Source organism: Ailuropoda melanoleuca, chromosome 1 (genome assembly GCF_002007445.2).
Source record: "Ailuropoda melanoleuca isolate Jingjing chromosome 1, ASM200744v2, whole genome shotgun sequence".
NCBI lineage: Eukaryota > Metazoa > Chordata > Mammalia > Carnivora > Ursidae > Ailuropoda > Ailuropoda melanoleuca.
Window position 1 is genome coordinate 193,913,780 of NC_048218.1, and position 22,529 is coordinate 193,936,308.

A 22,529-nucleotide genomic window follows, 5' to 3' on the forward strand; every position below is an offset into this window, starting at 1 on the left:
AAATATAAGAGAGGTGGACAGGCTCTAGGAGGAAGAAACGACTTGAAGACAGGAGCGAGCGCCTCCGTGAAGGGTAGGAAGTTGGCCTTGTGAAGGGTGAGGAGGAGTTAGACAGGATTTGGGCTAAAGGAGCTGGCAGAAGGAACCAGAGCAATGTCAAGGAGGTGGGAAGAGTTGGAAAAGAAAAAACAAATGATGAATGTCTGGGTTTGGGAAAGGCAGGCTGAGCCACAGTGGAGGAGCCTGAATACCAGGCTCACAGAACCTGGCCTTGTAAGATGGGGTGGTGGGGAACCACTGAGGAAGAATCGGTGGGAAGTACAGGCACAGACCTGTGCAGCAGGGGGACTTTTCTGAGCTTTGTGTATGATGGACTGGAAAGGCGAGAGTGTGGAGGGAGGGAGAGGAAGGGAGGCAACGAGTTCCTGAACTGGAGAAGAGGCAGAGTCGGAGGTGGGGAAGGGACGGATCAAGAGACACTAGGAGGCAGATTTGTAGGACACGGCCACTGGTTGGCTCTAGGGGGTAAGGAAATATATGAAGAAATACTAGTTGAAATGAGCCCTGTCTTTTCTATGCTGTATTTGTAGAGAATTTTTTTTCACTTGAATTCAAGATCTCACATTTACCCATTAAATTTAATGTTATTTTTAGCTCATCATTTCAGTCTTTTGAGATATTTTTGAATCCTCATTCTGTCATCAGAAAATCTCAGCTCTTCCCCAAATTCCTTGTCATTCTTGATTTTATAAGCAGTCTTTTAGTTTCTTTGTGTATGTTATTTGAAAAAAGTGTTCAACAGGACAGGGCTAAGTTGAGAATTTGGGGGGCGTACCTCTCGAGACTTCCTCTGAGATTCTCATTCCTATATTACTCAGTACCTCAGGAGTTCGTGGGGTTTTCTAAACTGTTCCTCAAGAGCAGACTCTGGAACCTACATTTGAATGCCCACTTTACCCCTATTAGTGATATGTCCTTGAACAGTTACTCAGCCGCCCTGTGCCCTAACTTTCTCATCTGCAAAAAGGGATAATAATAGATCTTCTCTTGTAGGGTTGTTTTGAAAATGTTAGTCTTCTAGAACTGTTCTTAACAAAATAGTAAGTTTCCCCCAAACCGATTAGCTGTGATTCTAATGACAAAGATGAACTTTACCACCATTCATGATAGTACCCCCTGTACTTTACCCTCTGCCCCTGTAAGAGACTTGTTAGATCTCTTGCTGGTGTCCGTCCAGTCCTAATCTTTGTAATGCAGTCCCCCTCCCTCAGGTCTCCCCAGGGTGGGCACATACCGGCATGCAAACGACAGCACGAGGTATCCTTCCACTTTCAGGACCTACTGTTCCCTGCTCTGCTGAACCTTTGTTAAGAGCTCTGCTCATCTTGGACAGCTTACAAATTACCTTTGGAAACCAGGACTCTTGACCTTGAGACAGATTTACCATTTCTTCTGTCAAAGCAATGAGTCCGGAGTTAGGATAGGAACGAAGGCATGTGACTTGTGCGTAGGGAGGTCTTCCTGGCTCCGCGTGAGGACCACTTCCTAATTGTTCACAAACCATCTTGAGTAATCTGTTCTAGAATTTTGCCCGTAACTCCAAACTCACCCGATTTCTGTCATTTACCTTCTTTTCTTTTATGAACATCTTTGCTCTCGGGCATTTTTCACCATTTGCCAGGATACCTCTAAGATTATCGGGAATGGTTCTGTGATTCTCTGCTCTGAATTACTTCTGTGCCCCAAGGCCCTTGCCTAAATGTATTAAACCTGTTGAAATATTCTTTATATTCAGTAACTGTTGACACAGTCGGTTCCCCCATCCCTAAAACTACATACTGGTTTCTAGGATTTCAGTCAGCAGGTGTTTATAGAGTACTTGTGTAACAGTTAGTAGGTACAGCGATGAACAAAGAGACAAGATGTTGCTTTCATGGAGTTTACATTCTGTTGGAGATGGAAGAGAGAAGGCAGACAATAAATAGCATAAACACAAAGAATTTTAAAATAAGAAGTACTGTGGGGTGGGGGAGGGAATGTAATAGGGCGGATAGACTGGAGAATGGGACAAGGAGCCTGCCGTTTTACATAGGGTGTTCCAGAGGGCCACTCAAGTCGAGGTTTGAGAAGAGGCTCAAAGGAATTTGGGTAGTTAGCTAAAGTATCTGGAAAGAGTACCCTGAAGAAGGCAAAGGCCCTAAGGCAGGGCTCTGCATGACACTTTTCAGGAGCCACAGCCGGGAGGCCAGTGTGGTTGGGGTAAAGTGAGCAAAGAGGGTACTAGGAGGACGTCCCAAAGAGACCAGAGGGCCAGACCAGGCAGGGCCTTGTAGGTCACAGTAGGGATGCTGGCTTCTACTCCGAGTGAAGTGGGGAGCCGCTGTAGGAATCGTGCCTAGGGGCAGCATGATACACCATATTGAGAGTAAACTGTAGGGGTCAAGGGTGGCAGCGGGGAGCGCAGTTAAGGGTTGTCGTGGTGATCCGGGTGAGGACGAAGACCACTCGTACTGCTTGGTAGCAGCAGCAATGGTGAGGACTGGTTGAATTCTGAATGTATTTGAAATTCCCTGTCTGATTAGTTTGAGTGTAAGAGAAAGAAAGGTATCGAAGGTGACTCCTGGGATTTTTCATTTGAGTGATGAAAAGATGGACTTACCAGCTATTGAGAGGAAGGACACCGCAAAGCAAGCAGGTGAGGACTTAAATTTGGGGCGGCGGGGGGGTCTCTGAGGCATCCACATGGAGGTAAGGAGCAGGCATCCAAAGGAGAGGGATCTGGCCATCGACATACAAATAGTATGCGTAAATGGTATTTAAAACCATGGCGACTGGGGCGCCTGGGTGGCAGAGCGGTTAAGCGTCTGCCTTCGGCTCAGGGCGTGATCCTGGCGTTATGGGATCGAGCCCCACGTCAGGCTCCTCCGCTATGAGCCTGCTTCTTCCTCTCCCACTCCCCCTGCTTGTGTTCCCTCTCTCGCTGGCTGTCTCTGTCTCTGTCTTATAAATAAATAAAAAATCTTTAAAAAAAAAAAAAAAAACCATGGCGAGATGAAACCTCATGGGACTGAGTGTAAACATGACAGGGAAGAGGACTGTGGACTTGAAGAAGTTTGCCAGAAGAGAAGAAACCAGCAAAGGCAGCGAGAAGCAGCAGTCAGTGAAGTAGGGGGCAGATTCAGAGTGGGGTGTCCGGAGACCAAGTAGCAGGGTGGAGGGAGGGTCAGCATCGGGTTAGCGTTCGAACTGATGCAGGGACAGGTTTGACCACACAGAGGGCATTGGTGACCGTCACCGGAGCGGTTTTTGTGGACCAGTAGGGGCGAAACCTGTACGGACCTGGGCCGAAGGAAGAAACAGAGGGCGGGGAGCTTGTAAGTATAGGTGAAACCCCTACAGTGAGTTTTGCTGCCATGAGGGACAGAGAAATGAGGTTGTACCTGGCGAGCTGAGGTCACATGAAGGGTCTTTTGTCATTTTATATGTTCTTTAAAATAGAAGAAATCTGTGTGTTTGTATATGAAGGGTATTACTTAAGAGAAAGGGAAGATTGCTGATGTAGGAGAGAAAGGGGCAAATTGCTGAAATTGGGTTTTGGCGAGTGAGTAGGAGCGGGATGTAACACACAGGGGGAGTGACTGGCTCTAGACAGGAACATGGAGAGTTTTGTTTGCTGTGGTCTGTCCTTCTAGGGATTGAATTCTTTCTCTGTCATTTACATGTCACCATTTTGTCCAAACAACGCAACTGTATCCCATTCTATTACTTCTTCTTGGAACACAGCTGTTGCTTTTGGTTTGGCTCCTGATGTATTGTGGTCATCAAGAGTCATCTTAATTCCTTCCCCCAGGAGTCCATACCACCATGGTATCCCTCCTGGCCCAACTGTCTGGAATGGTGTCCACTTATTGGTGCCCATTATCAGATCATTTCATACACAAGGTAATATCTGTAGCGATCTACCACAGTTGCTGAATTATAGGCCTGGGATGAATTATCTCAGGGATGGGAAAAGTAATTCTGTGAAGCTTTGAAGGAGAAAAAATAGAAAATCGTTTATATGGCTGTTATAAAACAACACACACTCTCCACACACACACACACACACACACACACACACACACACACACACACACCATATATAATCCCACGGAGCCTGTTGCCTATTTCTTAATCAGGTTTTTCAAGCTAGAAAGTGTTTTCTTATTGTATGACTCTGAGGATGCAAAGTGTCCTTACTTCCTCCCTTCCTGTTTATTGCCCTCCCCCAGACTGGCACCTGCTGAGGAGTAATTAGGGCAGTCCTAATTTGGACAGCCAAATCCTGATTACAGTGAGAGGAAAAACAGGAAATGTTCTAGTTTTGCTGCCAGCAAATGACTGACTTAAATAGAAAGCCATATACAATTCAAATGATCCAAAATGATATAACATTGGGGAAGGAGGAAGGGGAGCAGGGAAACATTGCAATCTGATCCTTTCTCAGCAGATATCTTTTAGAGAAATGATCAAATCCACAAGCTCACAATGCCCTCTGCTGAGAGCTGGCTTGTTTTCTAAGTTTACCATGAGAACCTGAGCATCCATCGGGAGTTAAGAGATCTGAGGGAAGGTCAGGAACATCTCACCTTTCCGTGAGCACCTCACTCTGGAGAGAAAGACTGTACTGTCTAATGATGTCATGTTACATGCTTTAGATCAAGAGACGTTTCCCAAAAGGGTAATGAGGACTAGAAGTCTTTTCCTTAATTAGTCACGCCCCTTGGGGCTTAGAGGCAAATTCAGCTGTGGATTCTCCACTGTGCTGCGTTAGCAATCAGGCAGTTGGTCCATTAGCCTGCTACTTCCACGCTGCGTGCGTCTCTGCCTCTGCTTGTCCTCTCTGTCCTGGGGTACTGCCAGCAGCTTAGGTGTCCCAAAATAGTCATTAAAAGATTGGAAACCACAGTTTTTTAAAGTTTCTGCCTCTTCCAAATCAGCATTAGTCCATTAATTTTTTTTGTGGTCTTTCTGCATTGGTTGGGCCTGGTAGAGAATACAATTAAACATCTTCTAATCTTTGTGACTCAACTGATAGAAAACACCAGCATGTCTTTATTAGGAGAAAGTATAACCATCCTCAGGGTTCAGAGAGGACCAAACATTCATGCCAGAACATGAAGAAAGAGTGACATGGGGATAAACTTGGCCATTGCTGATGACAGAAACCACGTCTGTCCAGGGCTAGGCAACTCATTGGCCCTCGGTGTGTTTGCTGAATGAATAAGGAAATTCCTAATAGACTGAACAGGGTGAGCAAGCAGTGGGGTAGCATGTGTAGATGCGATGTGTGGCGGAGAGGCTGAGAAATCAAAATGACTAGGTAGACAGTGTGGCTGGGTAGGAATGGGCAGAATAGGTTCTGAAAACTTCCCATATGAAGTGAGGGAATACTATCGCGGGTTTTGCTAAGGAGGATGACCTACCTTCTCCACGATCAAAGCAGTGTTCTAAGATCTCAGTGGCCCCATTGTGTTAAATAGTAGGAACGAGAGACCAGGACCTGTGATAGGTCTTGAAGCCCTAGGGTTTCCAGAGGCCAGGATCCTGCAGGAATGAGAGCCTGGTTGAGCTTGCCTTGCCAAGTTCGTAACCCAGCTAAGGTGACAGGGGTTGCGAGTGGGAGTGGGAGGACATGCGCCAGAAGCTAAGTCTGTCTGGCTCTAAAGCCCAAAAAGGAGCAATAGCATCAAAGATGAAAAGTTGCAAAACCTAAACTAACTTTTTTTTTTTTAGATTTATTTATTTATTTGAGAGAGAGAGCACGTGAGCGAGGGGGCGGGCGGGGGGAGGGCAGAGGGAGATGGGGGAGAGAATCTTAAACAAACTATCCATTCAGCACGGAGCCCAACACAGGACTCAATCCCAGGACCCTGAGATCACAACCTGAGCCAAACCAAAAGTCTAAACTAACTTTGAACTCTGAAGAGCCAAGGAGGGGCGCTGGGTTGTGCAGTTGGTTGAGGTCTGACTTTTGGTTTCAGCTCAGGTCGTGATCTCGGGGTCATGAAATCAAGTCGTTCCCCTCCACGCCCCCCCATCAGGCCTGCACTCAGTGCAGAGTCTGCCCAAGATTCTCTTTCCCTCTCCCCCTCCCCCGACTCATGTGTGCATGATCTCTCTCTCTCTTTCTCTCTCTCTCAAATAAATAAATAAATAAAATCTAAAAAAAGGAAAGAAAAAAAAAAAAAAGAATCAGAAAAATAGCCAAGGAAACTCTCTGCAAGCTCCATGCAAGCCTGTGTTCTGGTTGCCTCTTGAAACTGTGTTCTATCCCTTACCCCCTTGGCTTACATGGCACTGATATATTCATTTTTATTAAATATTGAGGAGATACAAAAGAACACTTATAAAATATGTACACTGGTTCATAGAGAGCACTCAGCAAATGAGAGTTTTTATTTGCTCCTATAATTTATTATGCATAACTCTATTCTGGCATCCCATTTTATTGCAATTTAAAAATTTTTTCATATGCATGATCTGATCAATTATTGGTTTACATGTCATTCTCTCCCCAAAACATTGTTTTTCAGCTGTGGATTCACATCGGACTTATTTGGGGAGATTTCAAAGCACCCATCCTGGATTTCCCGCACTGGGCCCACTGAGCCTTGGGGGCTGGGCAAGAGTAGTTTAAAATGTCCCAAAAGTGATTCTCATGGGTGTTACTGATCTAAACTTTGAAAATCTAGAAGGAATTTCTCGTGTCTTTTTCCATATACTCACCTCCAGCTTTTAGTGTGATGTCCATGTAGCAGCCTCTCCCCCATGTTTATTGATCAAATGAGTAGCTTCCCTCTACCTTTGGAGTGCGCATCAGCTGACACAGATGCTGCCCACGCAGCCACAGGTCCCACAGATTCCAGATTCCATAGCAAGCAGCCAGTCTTAATTTCTCCCCCGCAACTCAGCCAACCCAGGTATCAGATGGAGTCTCTTGCAGTAACTTCACTACAAAGTAATAACGACCTGGACTGGAATGGGGTCACACTCAGAAAAGCACTCAGCCACTGTGCAGGGGACTGTCAGTCATTAACCCATCTCTTCAGCTCCAACCGTCCTGAAGAAGAGACTCCCTCGAGCTCACCAATAAGAAAATGGAGGTGCAGAAAGGTCCAGAACCCGGCTAGGGTCACAGGGCGCGGGGGTGGTTGTGTGGCTTCAGGCCAAGCGTGTGTGGCTCGAAAGCCCAGAGAAGAGACAGTGCAATTAAAGAGGGAACAGGAAACCTGAGAAATGTTGCAGATGGTTCAGAGACACGTTCTCACAGGACCACAGAGTCCAGAGCAGTTGGTACGGACTCAGTTCCAGCTCTGCCCTCCTCAGCCTCTCCAACCCTGAGCAGGCCTTGGTATTTCGTCTATCAAATGGGAAAAATCGCCCTGCTTAGCACACAGGATTGTTACCAGGATTGTAAGAGTTAATACATGTGAAGTGTTGAGATCAATGCCTACTAAATGCTGTCAGCTGATAGTTATTGCTGCTGGTATTTATTATTTATTTTTAAATTAATTCATTGATAATATTGTTATTCACTAATACGATGGCAAAAGAAAGATATTTTTATAACCTCTGTTATTTCCCTGGTGCTTTGTGCTTCACTGCTATCATTCATTCATCATTATTTATTCCACAGTTATTTATGAAGCACTTCTGAGGCCAGCATTATTCTAGATGTAAGAGTATCAAAGTGAATACACTAGGCATCCTGCCTTCATGGACTTGACACCCTAATGAAGGACACAGAATACAATCAAGTAACAAATAATAAATTTCTCAGAAATAAGGGTGATGTGGTTAAAAAAAAAAAAAAGGCTCGAGGTGAGGGATAGCGTCAGGAAAGACCTCAGAGAGGACCTTATGTTTGTGCTAAATTCTGAAAGTTGAGATGGAGCCATATGGCAATATGGGGAAGAACATTCCAGGCAGAGGAGGGAGAGGTATGAAGATGGCAAGAGGCTCAAAGCTTGAGTGCTTTAAGCTTAGTGTAACTGGAACAGAGGGAGAAAGGAGTTAGAAGTGAATATTGAATAAGGATGGACAGGTGCAAGGGGCAGATCATTCAGATTATTTCTGGCTACATGTTAGAATCAAAGTGAGAACTTAAAGCTATCCATGCTGACCCCCACTTCAGAATGTGTAATTGATAACACTTTTAAAATGCTTCCCCCCCCCAAGTGTTTTAATGTGTGCCAGAATTAAGGACCATTGACAAAGGACCTCAAGGCCAGGGAATATGAGTTTTATTCTAAATGCAATGAGAAGGCATGCATTTAGGGTTGAAACAGGGCAGTTACCTGGTCTGATGTCTTAACATAAAGATCTTCAGTTTGCTTGTAATAAAAATCTGAACATTGACACTTACGACAAATTTTATATTAATTCGTGGTCCTCTGTTACAATTCTTTCCTTCTTGTTTTTTAAATATCAGTTAGTATAACCCTTCTTATGAGAACGTGTCTATTTAAAGGTTGTTATTAAATTATGCCCAAGAGTTACCTTCTACAAACTCTCAAATTTCAGATCCTTTTCCACGGGTCCTCTTGAATTGTTTCCCGTGCATCATCTCCAGAGTAATCAGATGTTTCTGAAGCTGTGATTCTTAGGTAAAAATCCAGACCGTCATCAAGCTCTTTGACCAGCCTTGAGCCTAATGTTTCTCTGCTCTTCTCCTACTTACTCTGCTCCATCTTATCTTAAGGGATTTGGGGGGTTTGTTTTTGTGTTTGTTTCAGTTAGCAGCCTCGCACCACCTCTTACTTTTGCAGCCCTCACTGTCATTGTCACTGTGTCCGTGGACGTTGCTCGGCGGTTTGGCCTGCTGTAGGTCCAATCATTCACAGTTGAAAACCCACTGCAGTAGCTTCATCTGAACCAGCCGTGTCTGGGGTTCATCTATCTATCTTGGCTCCTAGTTTTTGAAGCATCTGAAAGATTCAGTCCGGGAAAGTAAACATCATGCCCTGGCTGTCCCCAAACAGTTGAATCCAATTAGCCCCACCTGCCCCTGGTTGTTTACCTAATGAAGACTCCACACCCCAGCTGTGTCCGGAGACCAGGCACACCAGAACCAGTCAGCACCAGCAGATGTTTTCTGAATGAAATTCACTCAACTGTCTAGAGGGTAGACCCTTCTCATGGCAGCCTTATCACCTGTTCCAAGAGGTATACCTATTTTCCTCCTCCTCCTGGGAACGGGTACAAATAGTTACACAGATGGCTCTGTCTGTGGCCCATTGAGCTGTGAATTAATTAGTAGATTCTGGTTCTGGTTCTGGTGATTAACCCTACTCCTCTTGTGGAATAACTGTTGGAAATTTAGCTCTTCGTTTTTGAGGCTGTTTGGATATGTCCTAGAATTTTGTAGCCCACACAGTTCAGCGTATCACAAAATGATAAACTAATAAATGCAGTTGGTGAGGATGGAGACTTTGCCATTTGAATGAAAAATTCCCTTTAGGGTAATTGTACATTGCTAATCAATGCCAATATTTCAAATTAGAATGCTTGGCATGACATTCAGGATTGATCTTCATTCCAGTATGAATTAATAATTTATTGTTGAGGGAAGTATATAGGTAGCATCTTAGTTCATTTTGATTACTGTTTTTTTACCAAAATAGGATCTATGAATATTAGTGAAGCCAGTAATAAAATATTGATTATTGAATTAAGCCAGTCTTTAAAAAATATATTGTAAGGGAACAATGTGGGTACTTTTAAGGCAGTATTTCACTCAGCTATTTTTTTTCATTCCAGCTAGTGCTAAAATGAAAAATTCTAGATCTCTAAAATGTACAATACCATCTCGCATCTACACACCCAGGCTATTTCCTAAACCCTAGGGCAGCATCCATGGGCTCAAAGATTTAGATGCTGGAAAGCTAATTCAGGTTCTAATGCTGTGGAGCAGAATTTCACCTGTGGTATGGGTCTAGGAGGAACTGAACCACCCAGCCAAAGTTCTTTCTAGATACAGATGCTAAAATTTACATTTTATATCACATCTCACAAAATATTCTTCTTTTGATTTTTTTTTAAACATTTTAAAATGTCAGCCCTGATACCAACTCAGCTGATGGGGCAGATTTGACCCATTGGTGATAGTTTATGCAACCCAGTACATAGGATAAAGTTCTAATTTTGAAGTCTAAGTGATCAGTATAAAGGAGGGGTTTTTGTTCATTTGCTTTCCAAAGGGAGAGATTATTGTAGGCTGACATAGTCAACGAATCCTTCACAGAGAAGGTGAGACTTTGAGGAAACTTTGCAAGAACATGCCACCAAGAAACAAGTGGAGTAGAAGGGGAAAGTATGTCAGTAATCACTCCATAATTTATTTGTTTTGTGGGTCAGGACTTTTTTTACGTTGACTTTTTTTCAGAGGAAGACACACCTCTAATCTTGATTCTGATTTGTGCTGAATTCAGAGAGGTATGGTGCAAGCCTGGCAGAGTGATCTCTAAGTTGACTAAAATATCAAATGACTTGAGAGCTCACCTAAGTCATTTAGTAAAGAGAAGAAGTAAAGGAAAACCACTAAGATGGTTTTAGTTTAATAAGTTACCTAGACTCCTATAACTGAAGAGAGCTTATTTTTAGTTCTAGTTCAGTTCTTATTTATTTTCCAAATACCAGCTATTGTACTAGACACTGGGGACACAAAAACCAAAGAGAAATTCACTCTACCCTCAAAGAACTCCTCATCCAGTGTGGGATCCCACCTTGTAAAGAAGTGCAGTAGGACCAGTGAGAATGGCAGTGTGTGTAAGGTGGTGAGTCTCACCTTTGAATGCACGGTGGAATCACCTGGGAGACTTGTGAAAACTCAAATGCCTGAGTTCCCCTCCCAGAGATTGATTTACTTGGTCTTGGGTGTGAACATGGTATCTAGGTTTTTAAAAGCTCCCCATGTGATTCCAATGTGCAGTCAAGGTTGGACATCTCTGACACAAGGGTGAGGTGGCACAGAAGAAGAGGACTCAGCTGTCCTAAGGGAGGAATGGAAGTAAAGCTTAATCAGTAGAATCAAACAAGGAGGATGAGGAAAAGGCTTTCCAGGCAGAGACAATATACAGAAGTAGGAAAGAGTACCCTCCCCCATTGAAAAAGCTCTAGACTACTAATTATGTATAGGGTGTTTAGCCAACACAGGCAGGGGTTTCGCTGGGAATAGTGAACACAGACAGAGGAGGAAAGCAATAGCAGGAGATGAAGCTGAAAACAATGGATGTTCATTCTTACCTTGCTAAGTCTGGACTTGGTCTTAGAATTAGGAATCAGTAGAGTTCTAATGGGAACAACATGACTGTATTTGAACAGTTTTAGGGAAATAACTCTTCCAACTAGTGTGGTAAGTTGGACTAATGGTCTAGAAGTTCCAAGCAAGATGCCCAGTTACTGGCAAATCCAAGTGATGAATAATGAGGATCTAAGTAAAGGTTAATGGCAGTGGACTAAACAGGAAAACAGCAGAGTTGTAAGATACTAAGGAGGTCGACTTGGCAGGATGTTGTGACAATGGGTGAATAGGATGACTCTTCGTTCATGACTAAGACTCTTACTTGTGACTGAGTAACAGGATGGATGGTTGGACTGTTGACCAAAACAAGGAATACTAGATATTTAGTGGGAGAGGGAAAGGTGAATAATAAATAAGTTCCTTTGATTCATTTTCATTTGAAATGCTGGTAGAACTTTCAAATAGAACTGTTCAGGAAGCCTTTGGATATGCAGGTCCAAGACTCAGACGAGAAGACAGCCATGAAGATATTAATTTGAGAGTTATCAGAATATAGGTCAGTTGAGTCTGGCAAGAAGATGAAATTTCCTGAGTGAGAAATGCAGAGTGGAATACCAATATTGAGAAAATGGATAGAGGAAACGAGCCATCAGTTTGTCTGAGAAAGAGATGAGGATAGCAGGAGCAGAACCAGGAGAAGATGATGATGTGGAAACCCAAGGAGCAATATTTCAGGAAGGGAATAATCAAAAGTGTCAGGTGCTTTAGAATAATCAAAGAGTGTGAAGACTAAAATACACCCATGGGTCATTGGAACAGTTTCACAAAAGTGGTGGTTCTAGAACCCTGACTGCAATTGATTTAAGACTGAATTTTGACTTCAGTCAAAAGTGTGGAGTTGATAGATTTAGGAAACCCTTTTCCTACTCCTAACACATACAAAGTCGAGTTAAAAATATGTAACTTTAGGGGCACCTGGGTGGCTCAGTTGGTTAAGCATCTGCCTTCAGCTCAGGTCATGATCTCGGGGTCCTGGGACAGAGCCTGAGTTGGGCTCCCTGCTCAGTGGGGAGTCTGCCGCTCTCTCTCCCACTGCCCCTCCCCCCAACTCAAGCTCTGTCCTGTGCTTTCTCTCAAATCTTTAAATATATATATATGTAACTTTTTTAAAAAATTAAATATGTAGGGGCGCCTGGATGGCGCAGTCGTTAAGCGTCTGCCTTCAGCTCAGGGCGTGATCCCAGCGTTCTGGGATCGAGCCCCACATCAGGCTCCTCCGCTGTGAGCCTGCTTCTTCCTCTCCCACTCCCCCGCTTGTGTTCCCTCTCTCGCTGGCTGTGTCTATCTCTGTCAAATAAATAAATAAAATCTTTTAAAAAAAATTAAATATGTAGCCAATTTCAAAAGGAAGAAAAGCGATTCTCCAGAAGACTCAAATGGAAGACCCTAAAAGCCATAGCAGTAAGTAAATACTGAAGTTGAGTGGCCCACAAAAGGATCAGGACTTCATATAGCAGTTGTCTTTGTCTGTTTGAGCTGGTGTAACAAAGTGACACAGATAGGATGACTTACAAACAACAGAAATTTATTTCTCACCGTTCTGGAGGGTGAAAGTTCAAGATTAGGGTGCCAAAAGGGTCAGGTGAGGCCCTCTTCCAAGTTGGAGACTTCTCATTGCTTTATCACATGGTGAAAGGGGCTAGGGAGCTCTGTGGGATTCCTTTATAAGGGCACTAATCCCACTCATGAAGGTTCTACCCTTATGACCTAATCACATCCTAAAGGCCCCACTTCCTAACACTAAAACATTGGTAGTAGGATTCCAACATGTGAGATTTGGATAGACACATACATTCAGATCATGGTGGAGTTCAGACCCAAGTAGGGGCTGGCATTTGAACACCTGCATGGCAGGGAGTTTTATCTGTGCAGAAGTTATGCAAGGGACTTTTCCACCTTTGAGTGGAACCAGGAAAGCTCTAGACATGGGAATGAGCCCCCCAACTTGAAGATAGAAAACTGGCCTCTAGAAGAAATCAGAATCCCACACAGGTGCAAGTAAGGACCTCAATTTGCACTTCCCATGTTGGGAGAGAATGTTTTAAGCCAAAAAAAAGGGATGAAGAAAAAAAAAAAAACCTTTAAACCCTACTTGGAACTAGTGAAACCTTATGATCCAGAAGAGGGGAATGCAAACCACCTAATAGTGACATCTCTAAAACTCAGGGCAAATGTAGGATTCCCACAGAGGGCAAGTCCCACTGACATGGAGCTTACCGACCAATAGCGGAGCACATGAGAAAAGAAGGAAAATGCAGCTAACAGGACATTTGACATCCAGCGAACTACCAAAAGATGTAAAGCCACATGAAAGGAACTTTAAAATTGCTGCTTTTAAAATATTCAAAAAGGTAAAGAAAAGAATCCATAATTCAAGGGCAGGTCATTTTGGAGGAGGGAAGCCAGTGGATTTCTAAAAGAGCTAAAGAGAAAATCTAGAAAGGAAAAATACAATAATTGAAGACATTTCAAAAAAGCAATAGATGGGTTAAATCCTAGAGTAGATCCTGGAGAGAGAGTCATAAATTGATAAAATGAGTGCAAGGTGAGAAAGAGAAGTCGGTGAGTGAAGGCCACTGACTGGGTGACAGTGTCTGTGAAGGGTAGGGAGGAGCTTAACCGGAGAGAAATGCTGGATCGAGGAAGGGATTGATTCATTCTTTTAAAAAAAAAAAAATAACAGGGTTAGGAAGTATGTTGAGGGAGATACTAGATATGGAAAAGGGGATTTGGGGGGCAGTAGGGAGGATTCCTAAGAGCCTAGGTAGAGGGATTAACTGGAAGTGAATGAGGATGAGTCAGATTTGAAGATATTTCTCTGGGGGATAGAGGTGGAATGTTTGAAAGTATATAATTTTAAGAACCTTCCTTTCTGTGTCAGATAGGAAGAATGTAGGGGATAAGCAATGAGGAGATAAAGGTCAAAGTTTTAAAAAATAGCATTGAGAGGATGGGAGGGGAAGTTGAGCAGAGGCAGGTAAAAGGAAGGCCAAAGAACATCGAGGGCCCACCTGGCATATGATTTCATGAATGTGAGATGGTACTCAGCACCCCACATATGTATGGGTAAAAGATTGTGGGACTAATCCGTAAATACCGCAGAAAAGATGCAAGAAAATAACAAGAGAAAAAAAGAATAGAAGGTACCAGGGAGAGTAATTTGAGAGACCCAAAGAAAGAAGGTTCTGTAGTCTAATATCTGTATTGCTGACCATAGTTACTGTTAGAAAACTTTTGCTTATAGTGAGTTAGAAGAATGCTAGAAATCAGCTATGGTTCTCTTAGTAATTGTAGCTTATTTTTAGAGAACCAGAGCAATACTGCTCCCTACAACCTGAAATCCTATTACTTCGAGTCAGATTGTCATGAGTCAAAGTTTTTAGGCTTCAGCTTCTTTTGTTGACAAACATTAAATTGTCTGTTGGTTAAAGAGCTTTTATCATGCATACCCGCCGTACATATGTTGTATATTAAGAAATGCAAAATGTCCCCTAGTTATGATTCTGACACCAACATAAATTCCTGCCGGGGGTGGAGGGAACCTCCTGGAGTCTGGGTCACCTTGAGAGGGGGTAGCCAGCTAAGTAGCACTCCCTTCATAAATAAATGTCATTCCCGTCACGTAGAGTTGCTGATGATTTTTAGACCATTGAAATTAGTTATAGTGACAGAAACGTTGATCAGAAGGAGAAGCTTTTTAAGTTGAAATTGAACATTTAAGATGAATTTACAGGTACTTTCTGGTAAGCGCAGTGTTAATAGCTAACCCATGGGCCCTATTAAAGGACTTGAAGCCTGTCTCTCTAGGTCACCAGTCAAAGCCCACTGGAGCGAGCAATAATCAAAGACTTTTTGTGCCTGACATGAGGGGCAGAAGGTTTCTCTATGATGGTAGATTTACTTTGAATAGAGGGGTGTCCGTAGTTGAAAAAGTACCTTCAAGTAGAACTAATTGGTGGTGTAAGCCAAGAAGTCAGAGAACAACCTTTTGTAACACTTCGTCACCTTGCCGATACCATTTATGTTGTTACTTCATAACATTTTTATTTGTTCAGCATCTTTCTTGAAAGGTCCCTCCCCCCAAAACCTACTATAGGTTTTTATTTATCCTAAGGGATTAACTATGATAAGGGTGACAAATTAGTATTATTATGACCTTTCACAATTACTCAGCAGTGAAGAAACTAAGAACAAAATCTAGAAATGGTTTCCCAGTAACGTGACCTGTTAATGGATGTCACGACTCCCAACTTAGATAATGGATTATGTTAATAAGAGAGGTGGCTATGGTATTTTTTTTTTTCCCTACAGCAAAGGTAGATGAAAAATGCAACTGATACCAGGCAATGTGTTGAAGTATCTCTTTTCCACTGATTGTGTTCAGGGGCATTGTCCAGTCAGAAGAGAAACTTGTCATCAGTGCATCTTGGGCAAAAGATGATGATATCAGCAGACTCTTGAAATCTCTACCAAACTGGCTTAACATGGCTCAACCCAAACAGCTGAGGCCGAAGAGAGAAGAGGAAGAAGATTTCATAAGGTAACAGATTTATTTGTATTAAACATTGAGAGTAAAAGCATCTGTTTCACCAACTCTTCCTTACATGAAATTTGGGCAATTCTAAATATCAAGCAGCAATGAACAGAACTTAGTAAAGTCTGTTTCTATCCTAACACACCTCATTTCCCATGGAAATATGTCTTGTACTCAAAATTGTAGAAGGGATTGATGTGAATCAAATTTGGAGATTTGTCAAATCAAGTTAAAATATCCTTTAATTTGTAGGTCATTTTTCCCTCCAAGGGGAAGCATGTAATTTACTCATTAATGCATTTATTTATTCATCAAAGCCGTATTGACCTTATTATGTGCTGTACCTTGGAAAGATGACCATTAACGACGTAAAGTTCTTGCCCATGCAGAGTCTTTTAAAATTGTTTTTAGCATGCTCTTCAGTTCCTAGAACCGTTCGTTGAACTTTCTGGAAATATAAATGAGCTTCTCATGTTTGTCCAAATACATTGTATTATCCCTGATTGTTTCCTACTTACTTTGAGAAAAGTAAGGTCTCAACTTTATCACTCAACTTACCTTTGTACAATTTAAATTATTTACATAGCCATGACACTGTGGCCTCATTCAGTGAAGCTACTCATTTTCACACGGCTGGCGTGCCACAGTGAAATATTTCCACTTCTGTCACTGTAGAGCTATGTACAGTAGGGGAAAAAATGAAGTAATACTTTGTCACATTAAAATTAGGTTTATTCTTACTGTTTTTTGCCTATCCAAATGAATGAATAAAGAGTAAAAATAAAAATCAAAGCACTTTAAAGAAGTAAAGACCAGAAAAAGAATAAAGGAAGTAATGGCCACTATTTTACTTTTAACTCATCATAGAACTGTGGGCTCATCTTTTCCTCAGAATGTGGGTTGCACCTGCAGACAAATAGATTTTTAGTGCTCACAAAGTTACCTGTTACTCATGCATGAATGATAGTGCCCCATTTTTACCAACCTTTTATTATGAAAGTTTGTTACAGTACCATTTAAAACTCTGTCAAAACATGAGACTCAAAAATTCACCGGTAATTTAACTACGTATATAGTATACTTTTTAGATTAATAGACTTTATTTGGGGGGGGGAGTTTTAGTTTACAGAAAGCATTGAGCCAAAAGTATAGAGTTCCCATATATACCCTTACTCACCACCTTCAGTTTCCTCTGTTTTTAACAGCTTGCATTAAGTGTGATACATATGTAATACTTGATGAGCTAATATTGATACATTGTTTTCAACTGAAGTCTATAATTTACATTAGGATTTACTCTTCCTGTTGTACATTCTATGGGTCTTGACAAATATAAAACAATGTATCATCTCAGTCTCATTCAGAATCATAGTTGCACTGCCCTAAAACTCTTGGGCGTTCCTCATATTCATCCCTGCCTTCCTTTCCCCAAAGCCCTGCCAACTGCTCATTTTTTTTACCATTTCCATAGTTTTGCCTTTTCCAGAATATCATAAGAGTTGGAATCATGTGTAGCCTTTTCTTATTGTTGAGTTCTAAGAGTTCTTTGTATGTTTTGGATACTGTCCTTTATCTGATATGTGTTTTGCAAAGATTTTCTTCCAGTCTGTGCCTTATCTTTTCATTCTTTTCACAGCTTCTTTTGTAGAACAGACATTTTACATTTTAATGAAGTTCAGCTTACTGTATTTTTTCTTTTATGGGTCATGCTTTTCTGCTTTCTGATTTTAATTGAATATTTTATATGATTCCACTTTCTCCCCTCCCTTATCATATAAATTATACTTTTCTTTTACCTTTTTTAGTGGTTTCCCTTGAGTTTCTAATATACATTTATAGCTAATTCAAGTCCACTTAACACTAGACTATTAAAACAGAGAATGCAAGTACCTTTTAACAAAGTATTCCTAATTCCCCCTTCTATTCCTTATAACATTGCTGTCATTCATCTATTTCATTTATCCATAAGCTGTAATCAGTCACTGTGTATAATGTTGCTAATATTATTTTGAACAAATTGTTATCTGATAGATCAGTTGGGAGTTAGAGAAATAAAAGATTTTATTATTCCTCCTCTAATGCTCTTCCTTGCCTAATATAGATCCAGATTTCTGAACTAAATTATTTTCTTTGGCCCTAAAGAACGTCTTTTAACATCTTCTGTAAGGCAGGTTCAGTAGTGACAAATTCCCCCCATTTATTTAATTGGCTTTATTAAGTGATTCAAAATTTGGGCAGCATCCTATCTAGCAAGTAGTGGGGAGCTCCCAAATTTCCTCAATTTTTGTTTGCCAGAAAAAAATCTTTATTTCTCCTTCACTTTTGAAAAATAATTTTGTAGGATACAAAATTCTAGTTTGGTGATTGTTTTCTTTTAATACTTTAAATATTTCACTCCATTATTCTTGCTTCCATGAGTTTTGAAGAGAAGTCTAATGTAACTTTTATCTTTGTTCTTCAGGAGATAAGGTAATTTTTTTGACTCAGGCTTCTTTCAAGATTTTATTCTTTCTTTTTGATTTTGTGTCATTTGAATATTATATGCCTAGGTATAAGGGTGTGTGTGTTGTCTGTGTGTTTCATGCTTGGTATTCTCTGAGCTTCCTAGGTCTGTGATTTGATGTCTGTCATTGGTTTTGGGAAATTCACAGCCATTATTTCTTCAAATATTTCTTCTGTTCCTTTTTCTCTTTCTTCTCCTTCTGGTATTCCCATTGTCCATTTATTACACCTTTTTAAATTGTTCCTACAGTTCTTGGATATTCTGTTCTGCTTTTCTCTTTAAGTGTATCCATTTAATCATATCTATAACCTGAATAGTTTTATTAGAAGCAAGTCTAATAAAGAAGATAAATTATTTTTTCCCAACTTTTCAGGTTACTTTAAATGAATGTAAATCTTCCTGTTCCCTGGCTTATTATTATGTAACTCTTTAATTGTCTTCTGTTCTTGCAAAGAGATTTTCAGTTAGTTTTATTAGTATATCCAGTAGCTTAAAGGGATGGGCTTCCAGCCCTATTCCAGAAAAGAGAATGCCAATCCGAAGAGCTGCATGTCTGTGTGTCAGCTCATGCTTCGGATACAGAAAAGCTAGATTAGGGCCCTGGCTTTCTTATTCCTGTTCTGCTCACGAGTTGTATCATCTTCCATCTTAAATTTGAAGGCAAAACAACTTACACATACAGTTTTAAAAATTTTTAGTGAATGGGGCGCCTGGTGGCACAGCGGTTAAGCTTCTGCCTTCAGCTCAGGGCGTGATCCCGGCGTTATGGGATCAAGCCCCACATCAGGCTCCTCCGCTATGAGCCTGCTTCTTCCTCTCCCACTCCCCCTGCTTGTGTTCCCTCTCTCGCTGGCTGTCTCTGTCAAATAAATAAATAAAATCTTTAAAAAAAAATAAAAATAAATAAAAATTTTTAGTGAGTTACAATAGACATGAAGTCACATGTAGCCTTAGGTATATAACTCAGTGAACTGTTACATATGATTGTACCCAAGGAATCACCTCCCAGATCAAAATATAGAACTTTACTAGCACCCAATGGCCTGCCCTCAAGGTAACCACCATTCTTTGATCACCATCGATGAGATTTGAATGCCCCCAGAATTTATGTAAGTTTGATCATGGCTTGGGGTGTATTTTGCTGAACATTATGCCCTAGAGATTCGTCCATGCTTCTGCATGTGGACGTAGTTTGAAAGCAAATCATATTTACTTTAACAATAGAAAAATAATTTTTTCAATCTGTTTCATTTTGTTTGTGATTCTTTCCTCTTAATCTTTCATGTTCTCTATACTGATTAGACGTTGAAAGTGAAGGTAAGTAGGAGAGAACACCTTTTATTGATATTCCAATGTGACAGAGTTGACAGAGCCTTGGTTTAGCACATTAGAGTACTATAGAGCATGGCAGGAGCCAAAAAGACTGAAAAGTCACACTCCCCTCCTATAATTAGTTTTTAAAGCTCAGAGGGCTGTTTGGCGCATGGATGAATATAGAATCCAGTGCCCTTTGCATTGAATAAAGGTTATGTTCCCTTCATTACTAAATGAGGCCCTTTCCTATTCTAGTTTCTTAACTAAAAAATAAAGTGTGTTATTTCCAGGCTTACCTTTGAATAGAGGGGGAAAAAATAGGTCAAGCCAGGGCTTTAATAGAAAAAGGAAAAATAGCAAATATCCTTTTGTTCCCCCAAGAAGCTGAAAGCAGGCTTTCTTGCCCATTGTCTTTGCACCTGTCATATATATGTATATATTTATCCTTTTGAGATCAATGAATATCCACTGATAAAAGCAGTCCCGCTTTCTGGAGATGTAATTAACAGAAGAGGTAAGGTGTTAGGACAAGTAACAGGGGTGAGGAGGGATTGTCTAAGAATTGGGAAGGCCATCTGTATTAGACTGTCCCCAAAAATCTGTGGCCCCCATTTCACTGAGTGACCCAGGATTTCAAAAATAAGAATCATTTCTCTAGAGCCACGTTTGAAAATCCTTAAGTAGATAGATTTGATTGGTGAGACCAGGACCAGACTTTTCAGGTGATAGATGTCAAAGAATATATAAACCTATAAATTAGTCTTGAATTATAGCAGGCAGAAAGATGAGCAATAAAAAATCGTACAATCTGTTTCAACAATTACAACAATCAGAGTTGATGGTGCCTGGCACTATACAGCCACATTATGAATTTCCAGGTATGTTACTCCCATTCAGGTGAGAAAACAGAGGGGTGGAGAAATTAAGTAATTTCCCCAGATTCACAGACCTACTAAGTGAAAGAGCTAAAATTGGACCCCAGGTGGTCTACCTCTAAGAACTACCCACCATGATGCAGCAGCCTAAAAATAGATCAGAAATTTACAGTTCTGGACTTTGGAGTTATTCCTTCATTTTCATTGATACCATTATAATCTTGACTGGTTTTCTAATCATTTTATGCTAATATCAGACATTTGTCATATAGGTGCTTTTACTCTAGATTTAGTTTGCAATTATTAGTATTCACTGTATTACATTGTTATGAAATCTCTGAGTTTCATGTTTGCCTAATCAAAGAAAAGAAAAAAGAAAAAGAATCATTGTTGGAAAAAGAAAGATGACACAAAGGGGGTGAAAATAAAAAGATGATATAGGGGCGCCTGGGTGGCGCAGTGGTTAAGCGTCTGCCTTCGGCTCAGGGCGTAATCCCAGCATTGTGGGATCGAGCCCCACATCAGGCTCCTCCGCTGTGAGCCTGCTTCTTCCTCTCCCATTCCCCCTGCTTGTGTTCCCTCTCTCACTGGCTGTCTCTATCTCTGTCAGGTAAATAAATAAAATCTTAAAAAAGAAAAGAAAAAGATGATATAAAAGAAATTATGTAGGTTTCGGATAGAGTGTAATGCAGTCCTGAATAGGGAAGAGAGAGTAGGGATATTTTAGCTATTTTTAGAGGGTTTTTTAGATGATGACTTTTCATTTTATCTGGAGAATCAAGTGAGTGCTGTGTTTATTAAGGCTGCTTGTTGTTGTCTTATGACATTAGGAACTCAGTGTGATTAAATAACAGCAAAATATTATTTTCAAAGAGCAAGGCCATTCCTGAGATTTTATTTGGTATGAGTTCTGTATGAAATGGTTAATGACAAAAAGACAGTGAAAGCAGAAAGTTTTGCACGTTCACCTTCCTTCTGTGAAACCCTAATAGTACATCATAGATCCTCAGTAAATGTTGGATGAATGAAACTGAATTTAAAAATAGGAAGAATCACCCACTCTTCAAATGAAAAGAGTAAAATGTAAAGAATGGTGAGCCAGTGTCTTAATTGGAAGTAAATGCCTTCAGTGGCCTCTCTAAAAGTTGCACATGTAGGAACATGTTCCTTTTGGAAGCTCCCAGGCCCAGCTTCTAGTCCTTGGCATGGCCATTAATTAGTCTGTTTTATTTCGGTTTTGCCTTTGGTGGGTCTTTACACATGTTTGGTTTCTTCAACCAGCTCAAATTAGACAAGGCAGAAATCTAGTGGGCTTAGAAATATGTTTAGATGAAATATGGTATGAATAAAGTAGAGCATAAATAATTTTCTTAAAAATTCCATTTTGAAATTTAAAAAAAGTTCTCAAAACAGTATAAGCAACGGCTGTTAAAAGGGTCCCAATAATGGGGCACCTGGGTGGCTCAGTCGGTTAAGCGTATGACTCTTGATCTAAGCTCAGGTCTTGATCTCAGGGTTGAGTCCAAGGTCCACGTTGGGCTCTGCACTGGGTGTGGAGCCTACTTTAAAAAGGGGGGCGGTGTTGTCTGTGTGGCTCAGTCGGTTAAGTGTCTGCCTTTGGCTCAGGGTCCATCCTCCTGCTCAGCGGGGAGTCTGCTTCTCCCTCTGCCCCTCCCCCTGCTCCTGCTCTCTTACACGCTCTCTCAAATAAATAAATAAAATCTTTATTTTAAAAAAAAAAAGGTTCCCAATAACTACAGCTATTGAAGAATCTTTAGATGAATTTGAAGAAAAAAGTAAAAGATCCAGTGCAGGAAAAATAGGCTAGCTTGCGTGAACAAAATGTTCATTAGAATGGAGACATATATTCCACTATCTCTGCAGGCTTAATATGACTTTAGAAATATAATTATAAAAGGAAAGATGAATCAGAAAATATGAATATATTAAGTAAGCACA

General features: G+C 41.0%; 1 protein-coding gene across 1 annotated transcript in view; it reads left to right on the forward strand.

Annotated features, from left to right (window-relative positions):
- Positions 1-22,529, forward strand: part of EXOC4 (exocyst complex component 4) — a 722,132-nt gene that overhangs the window by 573,720 nt on the left and 125,883 nt on the right. The window contains exon 13 of the mRNA XM_002922628.4: positions 15,729-15,884. Within this exon, the coding sequence (XP_002922674.1) occupies positions 15,729-15,884 (156 nt within the window). The remainder of the gene's footprint in view (positions 1-15,728; positions 15,885-22,529) is intronic.